This window comes from Leucopleurus acutus (genome assembly GCF_964270905.1).
Source record: "Leucopleurus acutus genome assembly, chromosome: 1".
NCBI classification, from domain to species: domain Eukaryota; kingdom Metazoa; phylum Chordata; class Mammalia; order Artiodactyla; family Delphinidae; genus Leucopleurus; species Leucopleurus acutus.
Genome location: NC_139142.1, coordinates 121,980,594 through 122,004,567, shown reverse-complemented (window position 1 = coordinate 122,004,567; position 23,974 = coordinate 121,980,594). Strand labels below are relative to the sequence as shown.

Here is a 23,974-nt window from a genome sequence, read left to right as displayed (position 1 = left end):
TTGTATAAGTTCTTCCAGGCTGGTGTGTGAGCCACCAGTATAAACGAGCAAAGGTGTAACAAATATAGAGCCTTCCCAATCCCAGGAGACTGTTTGCAGGGACAGGGTAGCAGGTACCTGAGTGCCTCTGTTGGGGGCACTGGGGACCATGGCAAAGTGTGCTGATTTTCTGCATGTAAGCACAGCTGCCTCGCTCTCAAAACAATTTTATTTCCTTGGCTAATGAAATTGAGAACCTAAGCTGACCCTACAGTGTGTATGGTTTCTTCTCACCCATCCATAGTACACGCAAAATGCCGCACTGTTAGTTCTTTTAAGAGGGTTTTCTTTTGTGTGTGTGTGTGTGTGGTATGCGGGCCTCTCACTGTTGTGGCCTCTCCCGTTGCGGAGCACAGGTTCCAGACGCGCAGGCTCAGCGGCCATGGCTCACGGGCCCAGCCGCTCCGTGGCATGTGGGATCTTCCCGGACCGGGGCACGAACCCGTGTCCCCTGCATCGGCAGGTGGACTCTCAACCACTGCGCCACCAGGGAAGCCCTAAGAGGGTCTTCTTGGTAGTGCCAGGTGACAAGAATTAAACGTACAGACACCATGTACCATAGAGAGGGTCTCTTGAAGTAAATCCCATATGTGCTTTACATGAAGTCTGATCCTTTTTTTTCCCTTGGGATCACAACTATGAAATTATAAAGGACAGCAACTAGAAAAGATAACTTGATATATTATCACTCATTTCATGTACGTGTCTTCAGGAGCCTATCTGAAAAACTCCAAGCACTAAAAGGCGGTCACATTTAACTCTTTAATATTTATTTATTTACTTATCTGGCTGTGCCAGGTCTTAGTTGTGGCAGGCCAGCTCCTTAGTTGTGGCATGTGAACTGTTAGTTGCAGTATGCATGTGGGATCTAGTTCCCTGACCAGGGATCGAGCCCAGGTGCCCTGCGTTGGGAGCACGGTGTCTTAACCACTGCGCCACCAGGGACGTCCCTGAAATTTATTTTTGTGCGTGGTGTGGGAGTAGTCCAGTTTGATTCTTTTCGTGTAGCTGTCTAGTTTTCCTGGTACCACTTACTGAAGAGGCTGTCTTTTCCCCACTATATACTGTTGCCTCCTTTGTCGTAGATTAATTGCCCATAAAAGTGTGGGTTCTTTTCTGGGCTCTCTGTTCTGCTCTGTTGATTTATGTGTCTGTCTTTATGCCAGTACAATACTGTTTTGATGACTGTAGCTTTGTGATTAACCAGAGATTTGAATGTTTAAGCAGCCACCCTGGATATGTTGTTTGAGGGATTTGAGAAGCCTTATGAATCAGAAAGGGCTGCAGAGAGGGTTTTTCTAAGCCAAGTTCAATCAGGGCAAACACTGACCCACTCTAAACCTGACTCTAAGGGGTTTGTGGTCCTGGAAGGTTTTGTGATCAGCTGGTCAATTTTTCTTTCCTTTCTACCACATTAATGCTGATTCAGGAAAACATTTCTGTTTGACTCAAAGGACACCACTGAGCTTTTCTCCTCCTCCTGGTGGCTACAAAGGCAAAGGGAGCCCTAAGCCAGGTCTTCTTGTATTAGCTGCACATGTTACAGGGAAAAAACAGTCACCTGGGGCCAGTGGGAACTAATGGGTGAGTGTAGAGTGACCAGCGGCCAGTGAGAAGTCCAGGCAGCGGGAGAGCCTGGCGCTTTGCATCAGATGACTTATTCCCAGCTTCCTAAGCTTTCTGTAATGGCGTTGCTGTGACAAACAAACTGAATCTCTTTTTAAAACATTGCCTTTGTAGCCCCTTCATTAATCTTTCTTTAAAAAGAAAAGAAACCTGTGGTACTTAGATGCTGTCTGCATTTGCCTCCTTGGAACTAATTCCTTTCTTTGCATAGGTAGAGTATAAATGTGAAGGTTTCCTTGAGAAGAACAGAGACACCGTCTATGACATGCTGGTTGAAATCCTGAGAGCCAGCAAGGTTTGTAGAGTCCTAAGAGGTGGTTAATGTTATTCATTGTGTACTTGACGTGGATCTAGATGTGTATCAGGAAAGAGTAAGAAGTGTGTGTGTGTGTGTGTGTGTGTGTGTGTGTGTGTGTGTGTGTGTGTTAACTGTCTTGTAACAGCGAATTGTAGCTCCTGCATGCAAAAAATGACTGTTTCGGAATTGGCACTAAAATACGTTTCTAGCTTCTGAAAGCATGCACATTTCCACTATATGCAAAATCAGAAATCAAATATGCAGATGACAGAGACGAAGGACAGATAATACAATCACTTAAAGAATCATAATTCACATTTTGTTCATTCACTCACTTATAAAGCACTTATCATGTGCCAAGCACTGTCCTAGATTCTGGGGATACAGCAGTGAACAGGGCAGACAGGGTTCCTGCCCTCATGGAGCTCACATCCCAGAGGGAGCAACATACCTTACACATGAAAGCAAACAATGGTAGGTAGTGCCAAGTAAGTGCTCAAGGAAAACCAAAGCAAGATGGAGTGCTGCTCTGCATATGTGAGCTCCTTGAATCCACGGTTCTGTATGATGAAGTGTCACCATAAGAGTGACTTCTGGCTTTTTCTTTTCCTCCTTAAACATTTCTTTCAAATTCTTAAAATTTGAGAAAAAGAATATTTCATACACAGTCCTTCATTTTTTATGAAGATTTGGTTACCATATTTATTTTCCTTCTTTTAGAAGATCCCCAGTCCTTTGCTGATGCTTAAGTATTTTTTTTTCTCTTTTTTTAAATTTTATTTGATCGCAGTATAATTGCTGTACAATGTTGTGTTAGTTTCTGCTGCACAGTGAAGTGAATCAGCTGTAAGTATACATATATCCCTCCCTCTTGGACCTCCCTCCCCACCCATCCCACCCATCTAGGTCATCACAGAGCACCAGATGCTCAAGAATTTTGACAATTTCCCAAATGAGCCTGAGCACTTCCCACTAATGGTCATAAGTAAATCACAGGCCATGGCAACTTCAGTTATTAAAATTGATTTATGACAGAGAATTCAGTGTAGAAATAGCCTGTATCTGTGTACAAAATTAGTTGATGTATTTCACCAGTTGTTTACCTGGGGTCCAGTCTGGAAGAGGGACACAGATCGTGGTGAGGCACAGATGGGTCTCTGCACTAAGCCCACAAGCTGTCAGAGGCCTGGGAGTTTCAGATTCACTTGTCCCACAGGGGCTACAGGATGCATCAGGCAGGAGTTCTCCCCCAGAGAAGATTCTCAATGTCTGATTTAAAAGAAGAGAATACGAGATCTTCTCCAAGAGGGAAGATAAGACATTGAAAGAAATAAGTGATGCAAGGTAGAAAGTAGTGAGTGTCTTAAAAGAGGTACAGATCAAAGATTAAGGTAACTCAGAGGAAGTTGGGATTAATTCGCGCTGGGACACCAGGGAAGTTATTGTGAAGGGGATGGGGCTAGAAAATATTATTATAGCACCTTGAGTAATGGGTAGGGTTTGGATCTGCAGGGATGAGAACATGGGGTTAGGAGGGAGGAGATTCCAAGTGCAGAAGCAACGTGAGCCAAGGCGCAGAGGGAGGAAGAATAAATGCTTCTCCTGTTCTGACACTTGGAGTGATACCCACATACAGACATTCACATGCTTTCCCGTCTGCTCCCATTCCTGGGAAAGAAACCGTCAGTCATCCCGAGTGAGGATGACCCCCCTGTGGAACTGAGATTTGGCCAAGATTGTTCCTTTACCCCCCTACTGGTTTAGACGTGGTTGTTGTGACCATTTCCTTGATTGTTCCAGCTAAGGACTGTGGGCGAATACTTTTGACATTGAAACCCTCTCTGTTCTTCCCAGTTTCATCTCTGTGCCCACTTTTTTCAAGAAAATCTGGTTCCTTCTTCACCTTTCGGTTCAGCGATCACAGTTAAATCTGCAAAGCCAGTCATCAAGCCAAACAACAAGCATTTCCGGAGCACCGTGGGGAGCAAGGTACTGAGAGAGTTTTCTGAGGGCGAGGGGGCTGAGGGCAGGGAGCCAGGGATGGGTGGGACCCATTCCAGGCCTGGACACGGGCACTGGGTTTCTTCAAATCTGTTAATATAAATGCAAACGCAAAGAAAAGTAGTAGTTCATCATCATAGTGCCTCAACCTCTAAGGCTACACACATCTGAGCAAACCATATGTTTGCACAGTAACCCGAGTCACTAAAGTCCTTTGCTGTTTGGGAGTATTGGATGGAGAACTGCTCTGTCAACAAGAGCAGGATATGCTGATAAAACCAGTCACAGACTAAAACCTTTCATAATAGATGTTTATGCATGAAGTTAACTTTTCCTCTTCTTGAGTAACTTATCAAGGTTGGACCTTTTTTTTTTTTTAAACATCTTGGAGTTTAATTGGAGTATAATTGGAGTATAATTGCTTTACAATAAGGTTGGACCTTTTTTTTTTCCTTTTAACCCGGATCTAAGCATTAAATTGCAGCACGATGTTTGTCACCTGACCTTGTTTCCTAGTTCCGCAGCTCTCTGTACTTGCTCATGGAGACCCTCAATGCCACCATGCCCCACTACGTTCGATGCATCAAACCAAATGATGAGCAGTTGCCCTTTGAGTAAGTGTTCTTCTGCAACAGAGTGGGGAAGAAACACCGAGGAAACGGTTTCTGTCGTGATGTTGGAGAATTTGCTTGCAATTGTCGTGAACTTTACTGTTTCTCGGTTTTTAAATGATTCAAAACAAGCCTGCCCTCTACATATGTTGTTAGCACAACCCCTCTGGCTAAGCCGTCTCATCTCCGGGATTAAGCAAAAGGGTTAGATTTGAAAGAATTATTCTACAGCTAAAGCTTACGCAACTGAGAAAGCCAGAACATTTTCCCTGATGGTAAGAATTTGTGTGTGTTTGCAGGAGAAATGCTGTAGAGGGGTCTGAAGTTTTGTCTTCAAACATGCCATGAGGCCTTACTTAGGCTTGTTGTCTGGGGCCCCAGGGAAAAGGCCCAGACCCACGGTGGAAGTTATAGAGAGCCTCTTAGCTGACTCATGCTGAGAGGTGTCTAAGGGAGTGGTCCGTCTGGAGGTGGTGACTGTGTCCGTGTGTCCTCAGAGGGTCAGGCCTAAGCCAGAGGGCCACCTGTGGGGTGTCTTATAAAGGGAACTCAGCAACCAGTAGGCGCTGGGACGGGTGAGCTTGGACATTTCTTCCACTCTGGTTGTCATTCGAAGCTCAGCCCAAAGGCCGTTTCCCCACAAGGCTTCTCGCTGTTGCCTCCCTCAGTCAGAATCAGCTGCTCCTTTCCCCGTGTCCTCAGTGAAGCTTTCTGAACTGTTTCACAGAGGTGCTCTCTTCGTCTGACGTGCAACACGTATTTATTAAGTATCTGCTGGGCTCGGGGATTACACAGGCCGGTCTGCTGCCCAGGAGCTCACGGTTGGGGCAGGTCCGCTACACTGTTCATGGGCCTGTTTATCAGCTGCGATGGCTTAACACATGATCAGATCGTCTTCTTTCAGGTTTGACTCCAAAAGAATTGTTCAGCAGCTGCGAGCCTGTGGCGTTTTAGAAACCATTCGCATTAGTGCGCAGAGCTACCCTTCTAGGTACGTTGTCAGTTCCTTGTTTGGGGGGGAAAAGTGCCCAACTTCAGGTCTGTGCTGAGATCCAAGGGAGGGGCTGCCGCGTTTTCATCAGATATGTTCATAAGGTGTCCCGCTGTGCTGTGGGAAGGCCAGATGAACGAGCACCATGTGAGACAGAGGCCACCGTCCCCACCCTCACACCCCACCCTCATCTCCGCACTAGTGAGGGTCGCCCGCTGCCTCCCCAGTGCCCCTGAGAAAGGGAGCTGGAGGGGGAGACAGCTGTCAGAGCGGAACGTTAACAGGAGGCATCCAGGGAGCAAAACCATCCAGGTGTGCTGAGGTGAGGTTTGTGGGCAGTGGGTCAAAGGTCAGGGTCATTGTCCCCAGAACAGTGGCAGGTACGCCCTTGGGGTCCACAGGCAGCATGCGTTTCCTCCGGCCCGGCTCCTTAGGTCTGCCTTGACTTTCCAGGTGGACGTACATCGAGTTCTACAGCCGCTATGGGATCCTCATGACCAAGCAGGAGCTTTCATTCAGCGATAAAAAGGAGGTGTGCAAAGTGATTTTACACAGGCTCATCCAGGTCAGTCCTGCTCTCTCCTGGAACCACGGGCTCACAAACACTGTCCTCATCTCTGCCTCTGTCTCAGGGCTGTAACTGTGTGAATGCCTAAGCAGAAAGGAAACGTGCCCTGCGCGTCTGTGTGCTAAGGAGATCAGAGCAGACCTACTCATGGGGCATCATCTCCTGACAGCAGGAGTCACCTTGAGGGACCCGAATTCAAGCCCTGGCCTCCACCGCCACCGTGTCCTCCTGTCCTGCTGTGTTCTCTCACAGCCTAGGGAGCTTCTGCGGGCCAGGCTTATGTTACACAGTCAGCTAGATGGTCGCTGAGCCGGGGGTTCCTGGTGTGGCCCTCAGTGTGGACTTAGAGGTTTGCTGAAGCCATGACTTGTGACAGAAAAGAAGTGGGGAAGCAGTTATCATGGCCAGGAAGGGGTTGGTAAAGAGAAGCCAAAGGAAGACAGAAACCACGCCTTTCCAGGTGCCTCTGCTCTTCTGTGGAAACCACCTGTGAAAGGCTGGAGCTCCCCGGCAGCCCAGCCAACAATGCACACACCCCTTCCCACCCCACAGACGGATGCCTCACCCTCAAGTCCGTTTCTTCCCCAGAAAGAAGCTTTAAACAAACAAGGCAAAATATAAACTTCTGGGTCATAATCAGAGCTTTTCTGCTTTATGTCAAAGAGATGCCAGAATAACAATGTTGGTGGCGTGTTTGGATCTCTCAACATCTTTTCCAAGTACTATAGAAAATCTGAAAGATTTTGTTTCTGATTGTGTCATTTTTCTCTTCCAGGATTCTAATCAGTACCAGTTTGGTAAAACCAAAATTTTCTTCAGAGCAGGGCAAGTGGCTTATTTAGAGAAACTCCGGTTGGATAAACTGAGGCAGGGTTGTGTTGTGATACAAAAGCACATCCGTGGCTGGCTCCAGAGAAAAAAATTCCTCCGGGAGAGACGAGCGGCCCTGATCATCCAGCAGTACTTCCGGGGTCAGCAAACCGTGAGGTATGTTGGAACCAGGAAGACGTGTGCCATCATTTGGCTTTCTTCGCCGTCCCCTCGGGGGGCGGGGCCTCCTTTCTCCTGGGACCCAGGTGCAGATGCGTCCCCCGAGGTGGCCGTGAGCCTCCAGGTGAGATGGGTGTGTCCTCGGGGGCAGGTGGTGCTGACTGCCTGCTGTCCCCACGTGGCAGAGGTGACAACCAGGACCCTGAAGAGGGGAAGCCCTGATCAGCGTGCTGCTGAAGAGGGTCAGAATTCCTGGTGAGACCCGGTAGAGGGGCTGGGCCGCTGGTTCCTGGGAACCGAAAACACCTAAGGTGCTCAAGGTCCAAGTGAAGCCTCAGAGTAAAGACACCAGTGACCAGCCTGCCTTGCAGGTGGTGGGGCAAACCATGCCTGAGGGGACCATGGCAAGGCTCTGCCCGCAGGCACGAAACCCCTGGGTGGGGCTGCCTGAGTGGAGGGCAGTTCCGCCGGCCACGCCCACCCCGCCCCTCCTTGAGTGCTCCCAGGAGGCCATGCTGGCCTGGCCAGCAAGACGGGCATCCCTCCTGGACAGCACTTTGTGGTTCTGTGTCTGCCCTGCCTCCCTCCTTCGCTTGCTCTGAGGGTGGTTGAGGGCGCAGGTGTTTAAGGGTCAGGCTGTGTGGCTCAGCCTCCCTTGTCCCAAGCTTGAGCCTGACCTCCAACAGCATCTGGGCTTCTGCACGTGGCTGACACACCACAGCCTTCATCTCGGCACACCCCAAACTGGACTCGCCATTCCACCACCCTACCCCCACCCCAGCCCACTCTCCTCCCAGGCAACCATCTTACACAGAAACACAACCAGCCTTGCCCTCCCGAGCCTCTGGTGTCAGTTAATAGCAGCAGTCTCCAGGGCAGGAAACTCCAGAGTTAGCTTCTTCCCCAAACTCGTGCTCCCTTCCCGTTTGGGAATCACCGCGGCCTGGGATTCTGTTCCCCGCTTGCCTCTTGTGTCTGTCCCGTTCATTTCATTCCTGCACCCGTGCCCTGGACGAGGCCTTCATCATTGTTTGCCTTTCACTCTACAGCACAGCCCTCCACCTGCTGCCTTTCTCTCCCATCTTCCTAAAGCAGGGCCTGCCCTGCTCCTGCCGTGAATGCCTCCAGTGGCCCCTGTTTCCCACAGAAGAGCACTCAGGTTTCAACGTGGTATTCACGTCCCCCCATGGCCTGGATGCAGTTATAAGCATGGAAGCTCTGTGAGGACAGGGGCCATACTTGTCTGGTTCCCACTGCATCCATCCGTAAGACCCAGCACAGTGATTGTCACATAGTAGGTGTTCTATTCATATATATATATATATATATATATATATATATATATATATTTTTTTTTTTTTAATAACAAATTGTCCCCATCTATCTTTCTCACCTCACAGACTACCAATTTTCTCCATGTGTCTTACATTCTAGCAATTCCAGACAAATTCCCTTTTTCTGAATATTTCAGGCACTGTTAGGCCTTCATGCCTTCACTGGTCCCTTAGTCTGAAATGCCTTTTCCAAACTTCAATGTCTACAGAAATCCTACTTTTCCATTAAGGCTGGCTGACATCTCAGCTCTTCCCAAGCAGAATGATATTTCAATAAGATCTCTCTTACAAATCTTTTAGTAGTTATTTTACTTTTCTTCTTATCCCACTTGACCATTTCTAAGTCCTTCTGTTTCATGAGGTTGCAAACATTGAAGGTAAGAACTTTGTGTTCACCCCCAGTCCTTCAGATAGGTCCTTCGAAAAACTTTTTCCGTAAGGGCCAAATATTTGGGCTTCTGGGGTCATGTGGTTTCTCACGCAGCTGTTAAACTCTGCCTTTGTAACGTGAAATCAGTCATGGGCCATTTGTAATTAATAGTTGCAGCTGCATTCCAGCAAAAGTGGACAATAATAGGTGGGCGGCTGCAGATTTGGCCCCCAGGCCGTAGTTTTCCAACCCCTGATCTAGAGCCTCCAGCGTGATTTCCCACAAGAACGACTAGAGGAAGGAGCAGGTGCAGTGCCAAAGCACAGTTGTGTTGTCACGGTCTCTGTGGGTATGTGAGTGACAGTGGGGTGATCGGCCTGAATGTGAAGAGTGTGGCCGTTCCCACGTGGTGCTTCGTTCCTGGAGCAGGTCCACGTTCGGATCAGGGTGGAAAGGAGAGGTAATGACACTGATCTTGAGTAGACATTAGCATAAACCACTTACAGCGTTTAATGTGTAGATTTGCACAACATTTGAACATGCCTTAGTTAAGAGGTCTTGCACAAGCTTGCCCTCTGGAGTAGGTGTCAATGCCCTGTGGGTAACAGATTTACTCTGCATTCTTTTAAACCAAGGAAAGCTGTTACCGCCACGGCCTTAAAAGAAGCATGGGCAGCCATAATCATTCAGAAGTACTGTCGTGCGTATCTTGTCCGCAGTTTGTACCAACTGATTCGCGTGGCCGCCATCACCATCCAGGCCTACACCCGAGGACTCCTGGCGAGGAGGAGGTATCGAAAGGTGCGGCTTTCTGGGATGTGAATGTCTGTTCGTACATGTCCACCACAGGTGGGATTTGGTTATTGTTTCAAAAGTCTAGGTAGGAGAACATTTGCAAACGATGCTACTGATGAGGGATTGATTTCCAAAATATACAAAAGAACTCGTACAGCTTAATAACAAAAAACCAGCCCAATCAAAAAATGGGCAGAAGACCCAGATCGACATTTCGCCACAGAAGGCATACAGATGGCCAGTAGGCACATGAAAAGATGCTCAACATGGCGAATTATTAGAGAAATGCAAATCAAAACTACAGTGAGGTACCACCTCACACCCGTCAGAATGGCCATCATTAAAAAGTCTGCAAACAATAAATGCTGTAGAGGATGTGGAGAAAAAAGGAACCCTCCTACACTGTGGGAATGTAAATTGGTGCAGCCACTATGGAGAACAGTATGGAGGTTCCTTAAAAAATTAAAAATAGAGTTATCATATGATCCTTCAATCCCACTCCTGGGCATATATCCAGAGAAAACTAATTCGAAAAGATACATGCACCCCTATGTTCATAGCAGTGCTATTTACAGTAACTAAGCCATTGGAAGCAAATTTAATGTCCATCAGCAGAGGAATGGATAAAGAAGATGTGGGGTGTGTGTGTGTGTGTGTGTGTGTGTGTGTATGTATATGTATATATACAATGGAATATTACACAGCCATAAAAAAGAATGCAGTAATGCCATTTGCAGCAACATGGATGGGCCTCTAGATTATCATATTAAATGAAGTAAGTCAGACAGAGAAAGACAAATATATGACTTCAGTTATATGTGGAGTCTTTAAAAATGATACAAATGAACTTATTTATAAAACAGAAATAGACTCACAGACACAGAAAACAAACTTAGGGTTAGTTACCAAAGGGGATAGCAGGAGGTGGATAGATAAATTAAGAGTTTGGGATTAACATATACACACTACTATATATAAAATAGATAAACAACAAGAACTTCCTGTATAGCACAGGGAACCATATACTCTATCTTTTAATAACCTATAATGGAAAAAGAATCTGAAAAAGAATATATATATATAGGTATAACTGAATCACTTTGCTATACACTTGAAACTAACACAGCATTGTAAATAATTACAGTTATTTACAATGTAAATAATTGTCATTTACAATGTAAAAAAGAATCTGAAAAAAGATAGGTAATAGTGCTCTGTGGGTTGATTACAAGAAATTCATATTTTACCCTGTAGGAATATTTTGGTAGTTTTATCTCCCAACATTGGAAGAGTTGATGAGTAATACAGTAGAGACCCAGTTTGCATTTCACAAAATCTTGTTTTAAAGATGCTGGAGGAACACAAGGCTGTGATCCTTCAGAAGTATGCCCGGGCGTGGCTGGCCAGACGCAGATTCCAAAATATCCGACGATTTGTGCTCAACATTCAGCTTACTTACAGAGTTCAGCGTTTGCAGAAAAAGCTAGAAGACCAGGTAGGTGTTCCCAATGCATCTTTCATATTTACTTTTTCTAACAGATATATTTTGTTCTGGCCCAGTTCCCTAGCTATGCTGTTGATGAAATTCTTTTAAGGCAGGACAGGAAGAATTGAACATAAAATTTTCTCTACCATTTGAGCCACAACCTTGTCCCCTTTAGCGTGGGTTGTGCGTCTGCGTTATATGTTAACTAGATCCTCTTAGAAGACACAGGAAAGCCTACCCACCCCCTCCTCCCCAAAAAAGCAATTTCCTCCTGGTGCCAGCAAGGTAGCTGCTTACGAGATAACTTTCCTTCCTTAATCCTGTAAAGGGTCACAGTGATCCACTACTTGTCTTGTTGGACTACGTAAACTGTCAATATATTACTTTGACGTATGGCCCTTTGTCTTAAAAACTTATGTAACTGTGCTTTGACCTCTAACAGGCGGAACAGTGCTCAGAGCTTTCTGAAAGATTGTCTCCTGGGTTATAATCCTCAGGTTGGCTCGAATAAAATACTTTATTTCTTTTTTAAATTGAATATTGATTAATTATTTTTTTTGTCAACACTGTTAAGATTTATGCCCATGTTAGGAGGTTCAAACAGTTTACGTGGACCAACTGAGCTAGGAAACAGAAGCGCACTGTGAAGGGCTGATACATATGGTTGTGTAGGTTGCGCACTGCACAAGGGCACCTGCCCAAGAGAGCAAGTGGGGCTGAAATCCAGTCTGGCTTCACTTGCCAGCCCATGTGTCTTGGTATAAAGCTGTACTGCCTTGAGGCATGGGTGCCTTTTTCTAATTTGCACAAAGATGCTACCTGCATGCCAAGCCATGCTCCCTCAGGGCTGCACTGGCCCAGAGAAGTTGCCGTTTTCTAACTTGCCCAAAGGTCCACGTGGTCTAGCTACAGCCCTGCCAAGTTTGGGGAGATTCCCCATACCATTCCCATTGATAGGAAAAAACTTCATATACCCTCAACCAGTGGGAGAGAGCTGTGGAATAAGCAGTGTCCAGTTCTATGAAACATACTCCTGCATCTGTCTCAAATAATACTGAGATTCTCCTACAATAAACTTTAAACTTAGCCCTAGGGGTCGTTGGTGAATGGATGAATGTGCAGACAAGAAACTTTAGGTTTTGATAGTTTCCCCTCCTTGTGCTGTTGTGCAGCAGGCCTGCATGTTATATAGCTTGTGGAGAACAGCATTGAAAAACAGCCCTGGCCAAGTGGGAGCAGGGCCTGTGGGAGTGTCCACACTCCCTGAGCTCCTTTCTAGGTGTTCAAGTGCTTAGGGCTGCCATAACAAGCCAGCACAGACCGGGCGGCTTAAACAACAGACATTTATTTTCTCACAGTGCTGGAGGCTGAAAGCCCAAGATCAAGGTGTTGGCAGCGTTGGTCTCTGCCGAGGGGTTTCTCCTTGACTTACACATGGTCTTCTTCTCCCTGTGTGTGTCTGGGTCCTAATCTCTTCTCATAAGGACAGCAGTCATACTGGATTAGGGCCCACCTGTATGACCTCGTTTTACCTTAATTACATCTTTAAAGACCCAATCTCTAAATACACTGACGTTCTGAGGTACTGGTGGTTAGCACTTCAACATGTGGATTTGGGGGGATGGAGGGGACACAGCTCAGCCCACCACATTAGGGCTGTCCTGGAGCTCCACAGTTGGACTAAAAGAGCCACCCACTCAGGAAGGCATTTGCCTAACTAGCTCTGCGTCCCTATCTTGACTAGGTTGAAGGTGCTCATACAGGCCATTGTAATGATAACTGTGGACAGTGTAAAGAAACCTCCGATTTAGATGAGAACTTGTGAGGAGCAAATGGAACAGCTTCTTTATTTGGATAAACCCCTAAGTATAGGATGTTTCTTTCCTCTAGAACAGAGAGAACCATGGGCTGGTGGAAAAGCTGACCAGCCTGGCTGCTCTTCAGGCCGGTGACGTGGAGAAGATTCAGAAACTGGAATCAGAGCTGGACAGAGCAGCCACCCACAGGCAGAATTATGAGGAGAAGGGGAAGAGGTACAAGGCTTCCATGGAAGAGGTCTGTGCTGGAAGTGACTATGGGCATAGGTTGTGAGTCGTGCCGTGAAAGAGATCACAGTGCAGCATTTTCCCACAGAGTAGACTTCCGCAGAGCAAATCAGATTTTGCCATTGGCTTCCATTACCGAAGAGAGCCTGCATTTTAGGGGAGGAGAGATCTGAGGCCTAGAGTCCGGGTGGGGGCAGAAGAGGAGGCTGATGCTTCAAGAAGCACAATATAAGGTTTCCTCTTCCTTTCCACGTTTGTAAAGTGATGAAAGGCCTGAGAAAGAGCCTTGGTCAGATGCTTCCCTCTCTTCCAGCATGACCTTGATCTCCTGTCACTTGTCCACCTGGTGTGCATCCTGGAAGCATCGTCCCCGGAGCAGCAGTGCAAAGCATGGGCAGGTTTTCATCTCTGTGGTGTAGTAAAAAGAGCAGTAGACATAAAACCCAGATATCCCAGGCTCAAATCTTCTCTGGGCAACCTTGGACAAGTCACTTACCCTCTCTGAATTTTGGTTTCCTCATATGTAAAATGGGAATAACAAAAAGGGACTGACAGAATTATTGTGAAGATAAAATTGTCAGATAAAATAATTTAACCAAGTGACTGTCACAGAGCCCCGCGAAAGCGTGAACTGCTGTTTTCTAAGCAGGTGGTCTTTATTAGCGTCCGTTCTGCACCTTCTGAAGTGCCACAGCACCCACCGTAGTGGCAGCCTGGAGCCCCAGGGCATCCCTCTGCCCTCCCCGCGACCAGATGCCTGGCTGCACCAACACGGCTGCTGGCATCCCCCTCACTGCCAGTCACCAGCCATCAGCACCCAGGGGCCCCCAGCTGCCAGCCCAGCAGGCACTTTACAAGAGAATTTAGGTCGTGATCACACATCCTTCCTGAGTCTCAAAGTGTGAATCCACTTTATATCATAAATTTCTTATATTAAGTATATAAATACCCTGGCCAAGAAAAAGACAGAGAAGTTTCCTTGACTTTGGGAAAACCTTGGATTTGGTTCCTTCTCCTTGATTTCAGCCATTTCCGGGCGAGGCTGGGAACTAGTGTCTGTCGAAGTCACATGGAGCCCTTGCACGTGGAGCTAAACACAGCGTCTTGCAGTGGGCTGGTGCCGGCTGTTACCTATGGATGGGAGCCGAGACCAAAAAATACTAATTTAAAAATATACAGGCAGTGGGGACAAAACTCAAAGCGAGGTTTTCAAAAAAGCATTTTTTTCTTCCCTTTGCTAGAAATTGGCAAAGCTTCAGAAGCGTAATTCAGAATTGGAAATACAAAAAGAGCAAATACAGCTGAAGCTTCAAGAGAAGACTGACGAGTTGAAAGGTAAAGCCCAAGGTGACCCGACACACATTCATCCGTTCACAAGTCCAGTCATTCAGGAAATAGGTACTGGGTGGGAACTGAGTTTCAGGCTGGACCAGGAGGCTCTGGCATAATGAGAAAACTTTCACTCCACAGAGAATAACTTTATTTAAAATCGTGGCAACTGTACCCTACAGATTCATCCGGTTTATTTCCATCTTTTGTCGGAGCACAGCCGTCCCTGTCTCAGAACCTCCTGGGCCATTTACAAAGTACCGATGGGTGGGCCATCAGCCTGGAGCTGTGATATCAGAAGATGGGGTGGGGGAGTGTAGTGGGTGGTGGTGGCAGGTATGGTTCAGTGTCTGTTGTTTTTTTTTTTTTTGCGGTACGCAGGCCTCTCACTGTTGTGGCCTCTCCCATTGCGGAGCACAGGCTCCGGACGCGCAGGCTCAGCGGCCATGGCTCACGGGCCCAGCTGCTCCGCAGCATGTGGGATCTTCCTGGACCCGGGCACGAACCCGTGTCCCCTGCATCAGCAGGTGGACGCTCAACCACTGCGCCACCAGGGAAGCCCCAGAGTCTGTATTTTTTAAAACCCTGTAGTCATCCTGATGCATTGTCCAGGGCAGTGTTGGGATAATGTTTGTGGCTTACCAAGCATCTGCACTCAGATTTCAGCTCTGTCCAGGTTACTTAGTCTAAGTGGTACCCAGGTCCTCTGCCACTGTCCTGGCCCTGAACAAAGGGCCCCGCTTAGCGCTGAGCTACATCAGCCCTGAGCTGTCAGATGCAGGCCCTTGGGACCAGCAGTAACACTTTCCTTTGGAGTGTGGAGCAGCCATCCTTAGCCTAGCTCTGTCCATCTGTACTTGTCCGACTCAAATTCTAATTGCAAGCCCTTGCTAAGTCCCAGAAAAGGCAGCAGGAACGTGAGCCAAGTGCTTCCTCACCAGGTAGTTGAAATCACCTCGCTGGATTATCTGTCGTGTCCAGGAGCTATTCCTTAAGCTCCAGCGTGGGGGCAGGGGCGCAAGGGTTCAGGCCTGGGGATCTAGCACACACCTTAGGCCCAGCTGTTGGGGGATGTGCCAGCATCTGGAGCAGCACTAAGCCCTGGGCTTCGGGTCAGAGTGCAGGAGAAGCACCTGTCGGGAGGAGGAAGTAAACATCCTGAGACCTGGCCAGCAGAGCAGGCAGGGTGTTCCGGTGATGCCCAGGATGGGCATGACCTCCTGCTGCACATACTGTGTGCCCTGCACCCTGTCTCTAAGGGCTGATGACGTGGGTGCTGGGGCCCACGTACGTGGCAGTGTTGGACAGGAAGAGGTTAGAGGTCTGTGAGTAAACCTTGAACTCGAATTAGGGAAGGGCTTTTTCATTACTATCCATTCCTCTTGAGTGTTTGTTCTTCTTTCTAACTTCTTTAAGTGGAATTCCCCACAAAAAATTTTAAATTCCCACAAGTATGTCCTGAAAATTATATATTTGACAGCATTGACATGTTTGGGTGGGTAATTTTATAACTCCTTCTAAAAAGTGCCTGAAAGCTTTCACACCCCATGTTTATAAACTGCTGATCCTGTGGGTCTCCCTACACATGGCAAACTGAGTTTTACGAAAGCACCAACTTCCACTTAACTCTTGTGACGTGGGACTCAAGGATATTATCGAATGCTGTTTCCCCTTTTGGAGATTCCACCTTGGGCAAAATCTCATTGCTTTGGGGAAGAAAGTCCCATTTGGACAGCCTCTTTAGCCCATTTGCAAATAGCCCAAGATGGTAAACACCAGAATTGAAGTCAATTCTCTGAATGAATTAAACACTGAAATTATACCAAATACGGTATCTTCTAAATTAAAGCTTAAGCATTTTCCCTAGTATTTTCTGGATGACTCATGACATTCTGAAGCAGTCATTTTGATTCAGGGACATTTTACACTGCATTAGACAAACTATTAAACTGTTGGCTTTTTTTTTTTTTTTTTTAAACAAAGTCATGTGGAGGATTACTATTGTCACCTCATCCCTGGGCTCCCCTCTGGGGCAGGACTCAGAAATGAGGTAGAACTCAAGGACGAGGTATCAGCTAAGCACATATCGGGCTGTCAGGCTTTGATGGGCTGCATCTGTTAATCCTGTGCCCATTCTGAAGGGCACACATTGGGAATGTGGAGCTCTCCTAAGCAGTCACTGTCTTGAACCCCAGTGATTGTTTCCCAGTGGTCAGGTGCCCACTTAACCTACACTTTGTGTTGGATTCTTGTATTGTATTTAAATGCAACAGTGGCTTTTTAGACTTCTCTTCCCCAGATGAAGACAGACACTTTATTAGTTTCTTGGTTATCATGAATGAGTGATTCTCCACCAAGGCCCTTTGGTTCCCACCCACCCCCACCCCCCGCCAGGGGACATTTGGCGAAATCTGGAGACATTTTTGGTGTCACAGCTAGAGCAGAGGTGCTACTGACCTCCAGTGGGTAGAAGCCGGGGATGCCAGTCAACATCCTACAATGAGCAGGATGGCCCCCTCTCCACAGCAAAGAATTATCTAGCCCGAAGCATCAGTAGTGCTGAGATTGAGAACCCCTGTCATAAACTGATCATCTTCTTCCCAAAGGGTTTCTGTTTATTTATTTATTTATTTTTTTTTTTGCGGTACACGGGCCTCTCACTGTTGTGGCCTCTCCCGTTGCGGAGCACAGGCTCCGGACACGCAGGCCCAGCGGCCATGGCTCACGGGCCCAGCCGCTCCATGGCATGTGGGATCTTCCCGGACCGGGGCGCGAATCCGTGTCCCCTGCATTGGCAGGCGGACTCTCAACCACTGTGCCACCAGGGAAGCCCTGTTTTTTTTTTTAATAATAATATTTATTGTCTCAAAGCCAACATATCTATTTTAATAAAGCAAATGGTATTCAGACCAATAAAAGTACTCTGAAACTATTCATAGATTCCAACATAACAAATTTGTGAGGGTTATTATTTTGAAACCCCCTTATCTATTTCTAACTTATAAAAAATGACATTTAGGCTTCCCTAGTGGCACAGTGGTTGAGAGTCCGCCTGCCGATGCAGGGGACACGGGTTCGTGCCCCGGTCCGGGAAGATCCCACATGCCACGGAGCGGCTGGGCCCGTGAGCCATGGCCACTGAGCCTGCGCGTCCGGAGCCTGTGCTCCGCAACGGGAGAGGCCACAACAGTGAGAGACCCGCGTACCGCAAAAAAAATAATAATAAAATATAAAAATAAATAAAAATGACATTTATACTCTCATCTTAAGTCCCATTAATCATAAATATTACGTGATTATTCTTACATTCTCACTTTCTTAAATGTGACATGAAACAATCAAGGCATTGCTTTGCGGACATATTTCAAAGAGTATTCATTCTCTTTCACAGAAAAAATGGACAACCTCACCAAGCAGCTCTTTGATGATGTGCAGAAAGAAGAACGACAGAGAATGTATGAAATCTCATTTGTCTTAAAGCCACTGCTTTTTTCCCTCTCTGCTCTTTTCTGTTTTGCGTCTCAGCTTGCAGGTAGCAGATCACAGATACAGGAGAGCAGGGTGTGAATATTTTTAGGAAGTGAGAGATTGAGCTTTGAGAGAGCTAAGTGCCCAGTGTGCACCTCTCAGACACTGCACAGGTTCTGGAGTTGTGGGCACAGTGGACCTTTATTGCCAAGACAGTGAGAAGTTCAGAGACTGCCACCTCTTCATCTTCCATCAAGTCCAAGGATGAAAATTAGTGCCTCTTAAATAAACCTCCCTTCCTTCCCCTCACCCCCCACATTGTATCTGTAAACTTGACTCCTGTCTCAGGTAGTAATGTGTGTAACCCACCTCACACAAATTAAGACAGGTCCCCATGAGCTTGTACTGTACCAGCCGTGCCTTTCCTGTCTCAGTATCAAATCCTTTGCTAAGGTCTAGACGCTCCAGTCTGTGCCCCCCTCTCTTAAGAAGTCAACTCACAGGCTTTTAGATCTCCAGGTAGGGATTCATGGCAGGGTGTTGGGGAGAGATGGAACATTCTTGCATATCTCTGTCCAAGGCTAGAAGGCACAGGGCTGCCTGGGTGGCAGGATATACAGCTTCCCTGTGAAGTTAGTTAGCAGAAGAACCTGGGTCTCGATGAAGAGGGCAGGATGCTAAGCAGTTAGGGGAGGGAGTGTCACTGAAAATCTCCAAGAGTTAACAGATACATAGAGTGTTTCATGATCCTACATCAGTTTTGTTTGTTGTTGTTTTTTTTGATGTATCGTTGATTTATAGTATTATATTAGTTTCATGTGTACAACATAGTGATTCAAACTTTTTATACATTGTACTCCATTTATAGTTATTATAAGAGATTAGCTAATATTCTCTGTGTTATATAATATATCCTTTTAGCTTATTTATTTTATACATAGTAGTTTGTACCTCTTAATCCCTTACCCCTTTCTTGCCCCTCCATCTTCCCTCTCCCCACTGGTAGCCACTAGTTTGTTCTCTGTGAGTCTGTTTCTGTTTTGCTACATTCATTCATTTGTTTTATTTTTTAGATTCCACATATAAGTGATAACACACAGTATTTGTCTTTCTCTGTCTGACTTATTTCACTAAGGTATTATACCCCCCAGTTTCATCCATGTTGTTGCAAATGGGAAATTTTCTTTTTTTATGGCTGAGTAATATTCCATTGTATACATATGCCACATCTTCTTTATCCATTCATCTGTTGATGGACACTTAGGACGCTTCCATATCTTGGCTATTGTAAATAGTGCTGCTGTGAACATTGGGGTGCATGTATCCTTGTGAATTAGTGTTTTCGTTTTCTTCGGATATATACCTAGGACTGCAATTGCTGGGCCATACTTACATCAGTTTTTAAATAGGGATAGTTAACTCTTTACCTTGAAAAGTCTGTTTTTCAGTGAACTCTAAACTCTAGGATAGAGGAGCTCAGCTATTGGCATCTGCTGGTGTTCTGGGGCCACTTAGGAGTGATCATTTCAAGCAGGGGCTTGGAGAGCCAGCCTGAGGCCAGGTCATTTTGACCCCTTTGCAGTCCTCATCAGCCCTCACCTGCAGCTCCTTTTGGTCCCTGGTCAGCTGACTGGGGAAGACTTGGTCCTGTCACAACCCTTGAGAGGCTCAGAGGTGCCACAGACAGTGGGCATACTTCTGGTCAGTTTAGGCTACACGTCTGAGATTCTCTTTACATAAGATTTCTGGTTGCAATTTGCTTCTTCAAATGTATTTTCCTGGCCTTTTAGGAGCACTGTAGTTTTCTTTTTTTTAAGTCTGAAAACAAAGTTTAAAAGTTTGTTAATACCTATAAGAAGAAATGAAACAAAAACCTATTGGGAATATGACTCTCTTCCTCAGGATTTTCCTCTTTGTGCTATAAAAGCAAGTCATAAAATGGACTGAGTTGACAGCCCAGCAAGTGGGAAGATGATTTCTTAAACTCACAGAGCGCGTAGGATGGCTTCAATTCCGACTGGGCCCCTGTGAGCTATGTAGGGCTGGTCTAGGCTCTGTATCTCTCTTCGGTTATTTTTCTTGGGCTCAATTGAGCAGTCATCGTACAAGGAATTGGCTTTCTGTGGCCTTTTGGGCACCTGGGTTTGCTGCAGTTTATTCTAAAATGATTGAAGAGCTGAACCCTTTCACCTATTAAATGGCTATTAATTTAATAACCATTTTACTGGTTTAGGACTAAGTATTAACTTGTTCAGGAGTAAGCCAGACTGCTCCAAGGATCCTTGGTTCGAGGCAGGGGACAGGACTTAGCAGAATGTGCCACGGTCTTTTCTGAGTGAAGTGGCCCCTTTAGGGGACCACGTGGGACCGGGGCGGCTTGGGGGATACACGACCCCCAACAAGCATTGAGTCTTTACGTTTAGCCTCCGTCTCCTGCGCGTCCTCGGAGTGACCCCTGTAGAGCCACAGTTCTCTGATCAGAAGGTGTAAGAAGAAGCTGCCTTAAGCTAAGGGGACAGAAAGCCGTCTGCTAAACAGAAGACCACTGTCCTCACAATAGGCCTTAACTTGGCTCTTCCTTTCGGAAGGAAGAGCCTCTTATCTTCCAAATGGTCTGTAGTTCTACTTCAGGGTAAAGCCTTTAGAGACGGTTCAAAATTTTCTTTTGCTGCTTAGACTTCTTGAAAAAAGTTTTGAACTGAAAACGCAAGACTATGAGAGGCAGATCCGGTTTTTGAAAGAAGAAATGAAAGCTCTCAGAGATGAGAAGATGCAACTGCAGCATCAGCTGGAGGGAGAGCGGGTCACCTCTGATGGCCTGAAAGGGGAGGTGGCCCGGCTGAGCAAGCAGGCAAAGGTAGGAGCTGCTCACCCCCCACAAGCTCTTTGGCTGACTCGTCTGACCTGCAGGAGTGGGAGGAACTTCACATCCCTGCAGGGTCAGCTGACAGTACCCATGTGAGGGCAGAAAGCCAAAGGACCCCGATTCCTCCAATTCTTCTAAGTGTAAACTCCCCCGCTGCCTTTGACTTAGCAATACTGTTTTTTTATGTTTTAAAAGTCAGCTTTCTAACTTTGTAAAAATTACATTTACATAAAGTTGTTCAAGTATGTTGACCCAGAGAATACTTCCATATTAAATTATAAATTGATGTGAATCCCTGTTATATAATCCATCATGTTGTATATCTGGTAATACCGGTATTAAAATTAAATGACCATATCAGAATCTTCCATTTTAAAGTGTTATCAGATAATCTACACAAGCAGTGGTCCATGCCTGGACGATCAAGGTTTTAACTAAATTCCTTCCCCATTGGAAAATACAAACCTGTTTGTCCCTCCCTTCTTCAAGGCAGACCATTTTAGTGTAAGGTTGGAAAGCTTTTAAGCTTCCACTAGATATGTGAGACACATGTTAGTAGAAAATTGTTATGATTACACAGATATCCTCTGTAATCATCAAGGAGTACCCGTGCGTAGTTTAGAAGATGTGTCATGGAATCGTACCTGGGTTGCCTCTGAATTTCTTAGCAGAACTGCCAATATTCTCTGGGCCCTAGTCTCCTATTATTTGAAAGTAGTAGATTGGACTGTGGAATCTGGAAGGACCACATATGCCTATGAGTCCTGCATTCTTAGCAGCCACATAAGACTGATGTCAATCTGGGAGTCACGTCATCTGGCTGCAGTCTATATCTTGGGAAATCATGTGGCTGCCCTTGGAGTACGGCACCAGTGTTTGTCACTCGTTTCCTCTTTGGTAGCTAAAACTATGATCCACACTCTCCAATGTGGTATATTAAGGAGATTAGTCTGATTTTCAAAGAAAATAAACCCATTGTCATCATGATACATGTTATAATAAGCCTGTAAGTAAATACAGATATGACTTGGAACATTTACTGAAATGTTACCAGAAGTCGGGCTTGAGGGTGGATAGTCCTGGGTCCCCTGTCAGCTGTCCATGTGACCCTGAACGTGCCATGTAATGCTTATGCAGCTTCAGTTTTCTGATCTATAAAAGGTCATTCTACTCACCTTATAGACCTATTACAAGGATGAGGTCGTGTATGTAAAATGATCAGTAAATGCCAACTTGATCTCCCTTTTCACCCCCTGTGGAAACAAGAGCTTTAACCTTTAAACACTTAGGCTGACTGAGAAAATATTCAGGAAGGGTTACTCACCTCTGAACAGCTCCCATAGCTGCAGAAGACAAACCTGAGCTCACATGTGAATAGAGGCAGAATACAGCCTCTTCCCCACAACCAGAGCTGCCCCTCTTGGACCCGGATCATGCCCTCACTGCCAACTCCCAGACCTCCAGGGCATGCCCTGCCCCTGCCGCTGGGCCACGTCTAAACGTAGCTGGAGCCCAGACCCTTGACTTGGCCCACTTCCTTGCAACCAAGATTTCATCGTACAGTGAGAGAGCACTTATCCCCTGTGCTTGATTTCTCGCAGCTCCTTCCCCTCTCCCTCCCCTCCCCAAGCTTGCAGTAAGTACTTATTTTTTCCCTTTTTATAGTAGGGAAACTAATTCTATTGCTACAACCAAGTACATCTGGGAAGCACAGTATTTTAGATAGTTAAACAAGGTTTTAAGGCCAAGCCTTATGGGCAGCGATGGTTTAACAAGATTTTAACTGAGAAACTGCACTTAGGACAACTTGCACAGATAAATAATACAGTAATAGTGCTCCCTTTGTCTGATGTAAATCACGATAGCTGTTTTTTCTTCACCTGGTTCCATCATTGCTGGGATTCAGACAATCTCTGAGTTTGAAAAGGAGATAGAGCTACTTCAGACACAGAAGATAGAAGTGGAAAAACATGTGCAGTCCCAGAAACGGGAAATGAGAGGTAACGAAAATATGAGTCACTGAGTCCATTGGGGTGCAGGCTGAATTTATCATAGGTGTCGCTGTTAAGGCAGTGTGTCCTTTGATTGGTCTGAGGCTGGTTAGTTAGTTGGTTGGTGGGATAGCTGGTAAGTTAGTCAGCTGATGAGATGGTTAGCTGGAGAGTCTGAAGGGCTAGAGAACTGGGTCCTTAAAAAGGAAATGGGAAAAGAGAAATTAGGCAAAAATGTAATTTATACCAGTTGTGCCTTTTTCTCTCAGAAAAGGTGTCGGAAATCACCAAACAACTTCTTGAGAGCTACGACACTGAAGATGTAAGAAGCAGGTAATCATTTTTGCATTACCAAGCATTTAAAAAAAGGTAACACATGAAAGAGATGATTTTCTTACCCTCCTCATTGTTGCAGGCTCTCTCCGGAAGATTTGGAACATTTAAATGAGGATGGAGAACTTTGGTTTGCTTATGAAGGACTAAAGAAAGCAACACGGTGAGAAATTTCCCTCAGGTTCTTTGTGATTTTTCAGAGATAATGTACTATTGGAAACTCAAAAGTTTATCTTTCATAGATTTGATAGACAAAGTAAATTCCTTATAGTAGAATGGTCTAATAATCCCTGGAAATATGTCTTTGAAGATTGAGTAAATTAGTTTAATAATGAAGAACAATCTCTTTGTGGGATAACTGGCCAAGTAATAAAACCCATAACCTGTACAATGAAAACTGACTATATCAAATAAGTTAGCCAGTGTTGCTATAGATATATAAATATGTTTATTTATTTATTTATTTATTTTATCTTTGGCTGTGTTGGGTCTTCGTTGCTGTGCACAGGCTTTCTCTAGTTGTGGCGAGCGGGGGCTACTCTTCATTGCGGTGCGCGGGCTTCTCATTGCAGTGGCTTCTCTTGTTATGGAGCACGGGTTCTAGGCACATGGGCTTCAGTAGTTGTGGCACGTGGCCTCAGTAGTTGCGGTGTACGGGCTTAGTTGCTCTGCGGCATGTGAGATCTTCCCGGACCAGGGCTCGAACCCGTGTCCCCTGCATTGGCAGGCGGATTCTTAACCACTGCGCCACCAGGGAAGTCCCTATAGATGTGTTTAAATTTAAGGCGTTTGCTTTTTTAAAAATTAGTAAAGTATTTTTAGAGCAGTTTTAG

General features: G+C 45.9%; 1 protein-coding gene across 1 annotated transcript in view; it reads left to right on the top strand.

Moving 5' to 3' along the window:
- MYO5C (myosin VC) overlaps positions 1-23,974 on the top strand; it is a gene marked incomplete at both ends in the record, with an annotated part of 118,278 nt that overhangs the window by 49,615 nt on the left and 44,689 nt on the right. Inside the window, 15 exons of the mRNA XM_082837233.1 lie at positions 1,877-1,960; positions 3,818-3,952; positions 4,481-4,578; positions 5,480-5,566; positions 6,020-6,131; positions 6,910-7,121; positions 9,464-9,629; positions 10,972-11,118; positions 13,000-13,164; positions 14,396-14,489; positions 17,875-17,938; positions 20,628-20,808; positions 22,724-22,817; positions 23,078-23,141; positions 23,224-23,304. Of these exons, the coding sequence (XP_082693359.1) occupies positions 1,877-1,960; positions 3,818-3,952; positions 4,481-4,578; positions 5,480-5,566; positions 6,020-6,131; positions 6,910-7,121; positions 9,464-9,629; positions 10,972-11,118; positions 13,000-13,164; positions 14,396-14,489; positions 17,875-17,938; positions 20,628-20,808; positions 22,724-22,817; positions 23,078-23,141; positions 23,224-23,304 (1,784 nt within the window). The remainder of the gene's footprint in view (positions 1-1,876; positions 1,961-3,817; positions 3,953-4,480; positions 4,579-5,479; positions 5,567-6,019; positions 6,132-6,909; positions 7,122-9,463; positions 9,630-10,971; positions 11,119-12,999; positions 13,165-14,395; positions 14,490-17,874; positions 17,939-20,627; positions 20,809-22,723; positions 22,818-23,077; positions 23,142-23,223; positions 23,305-23,974) is intronic.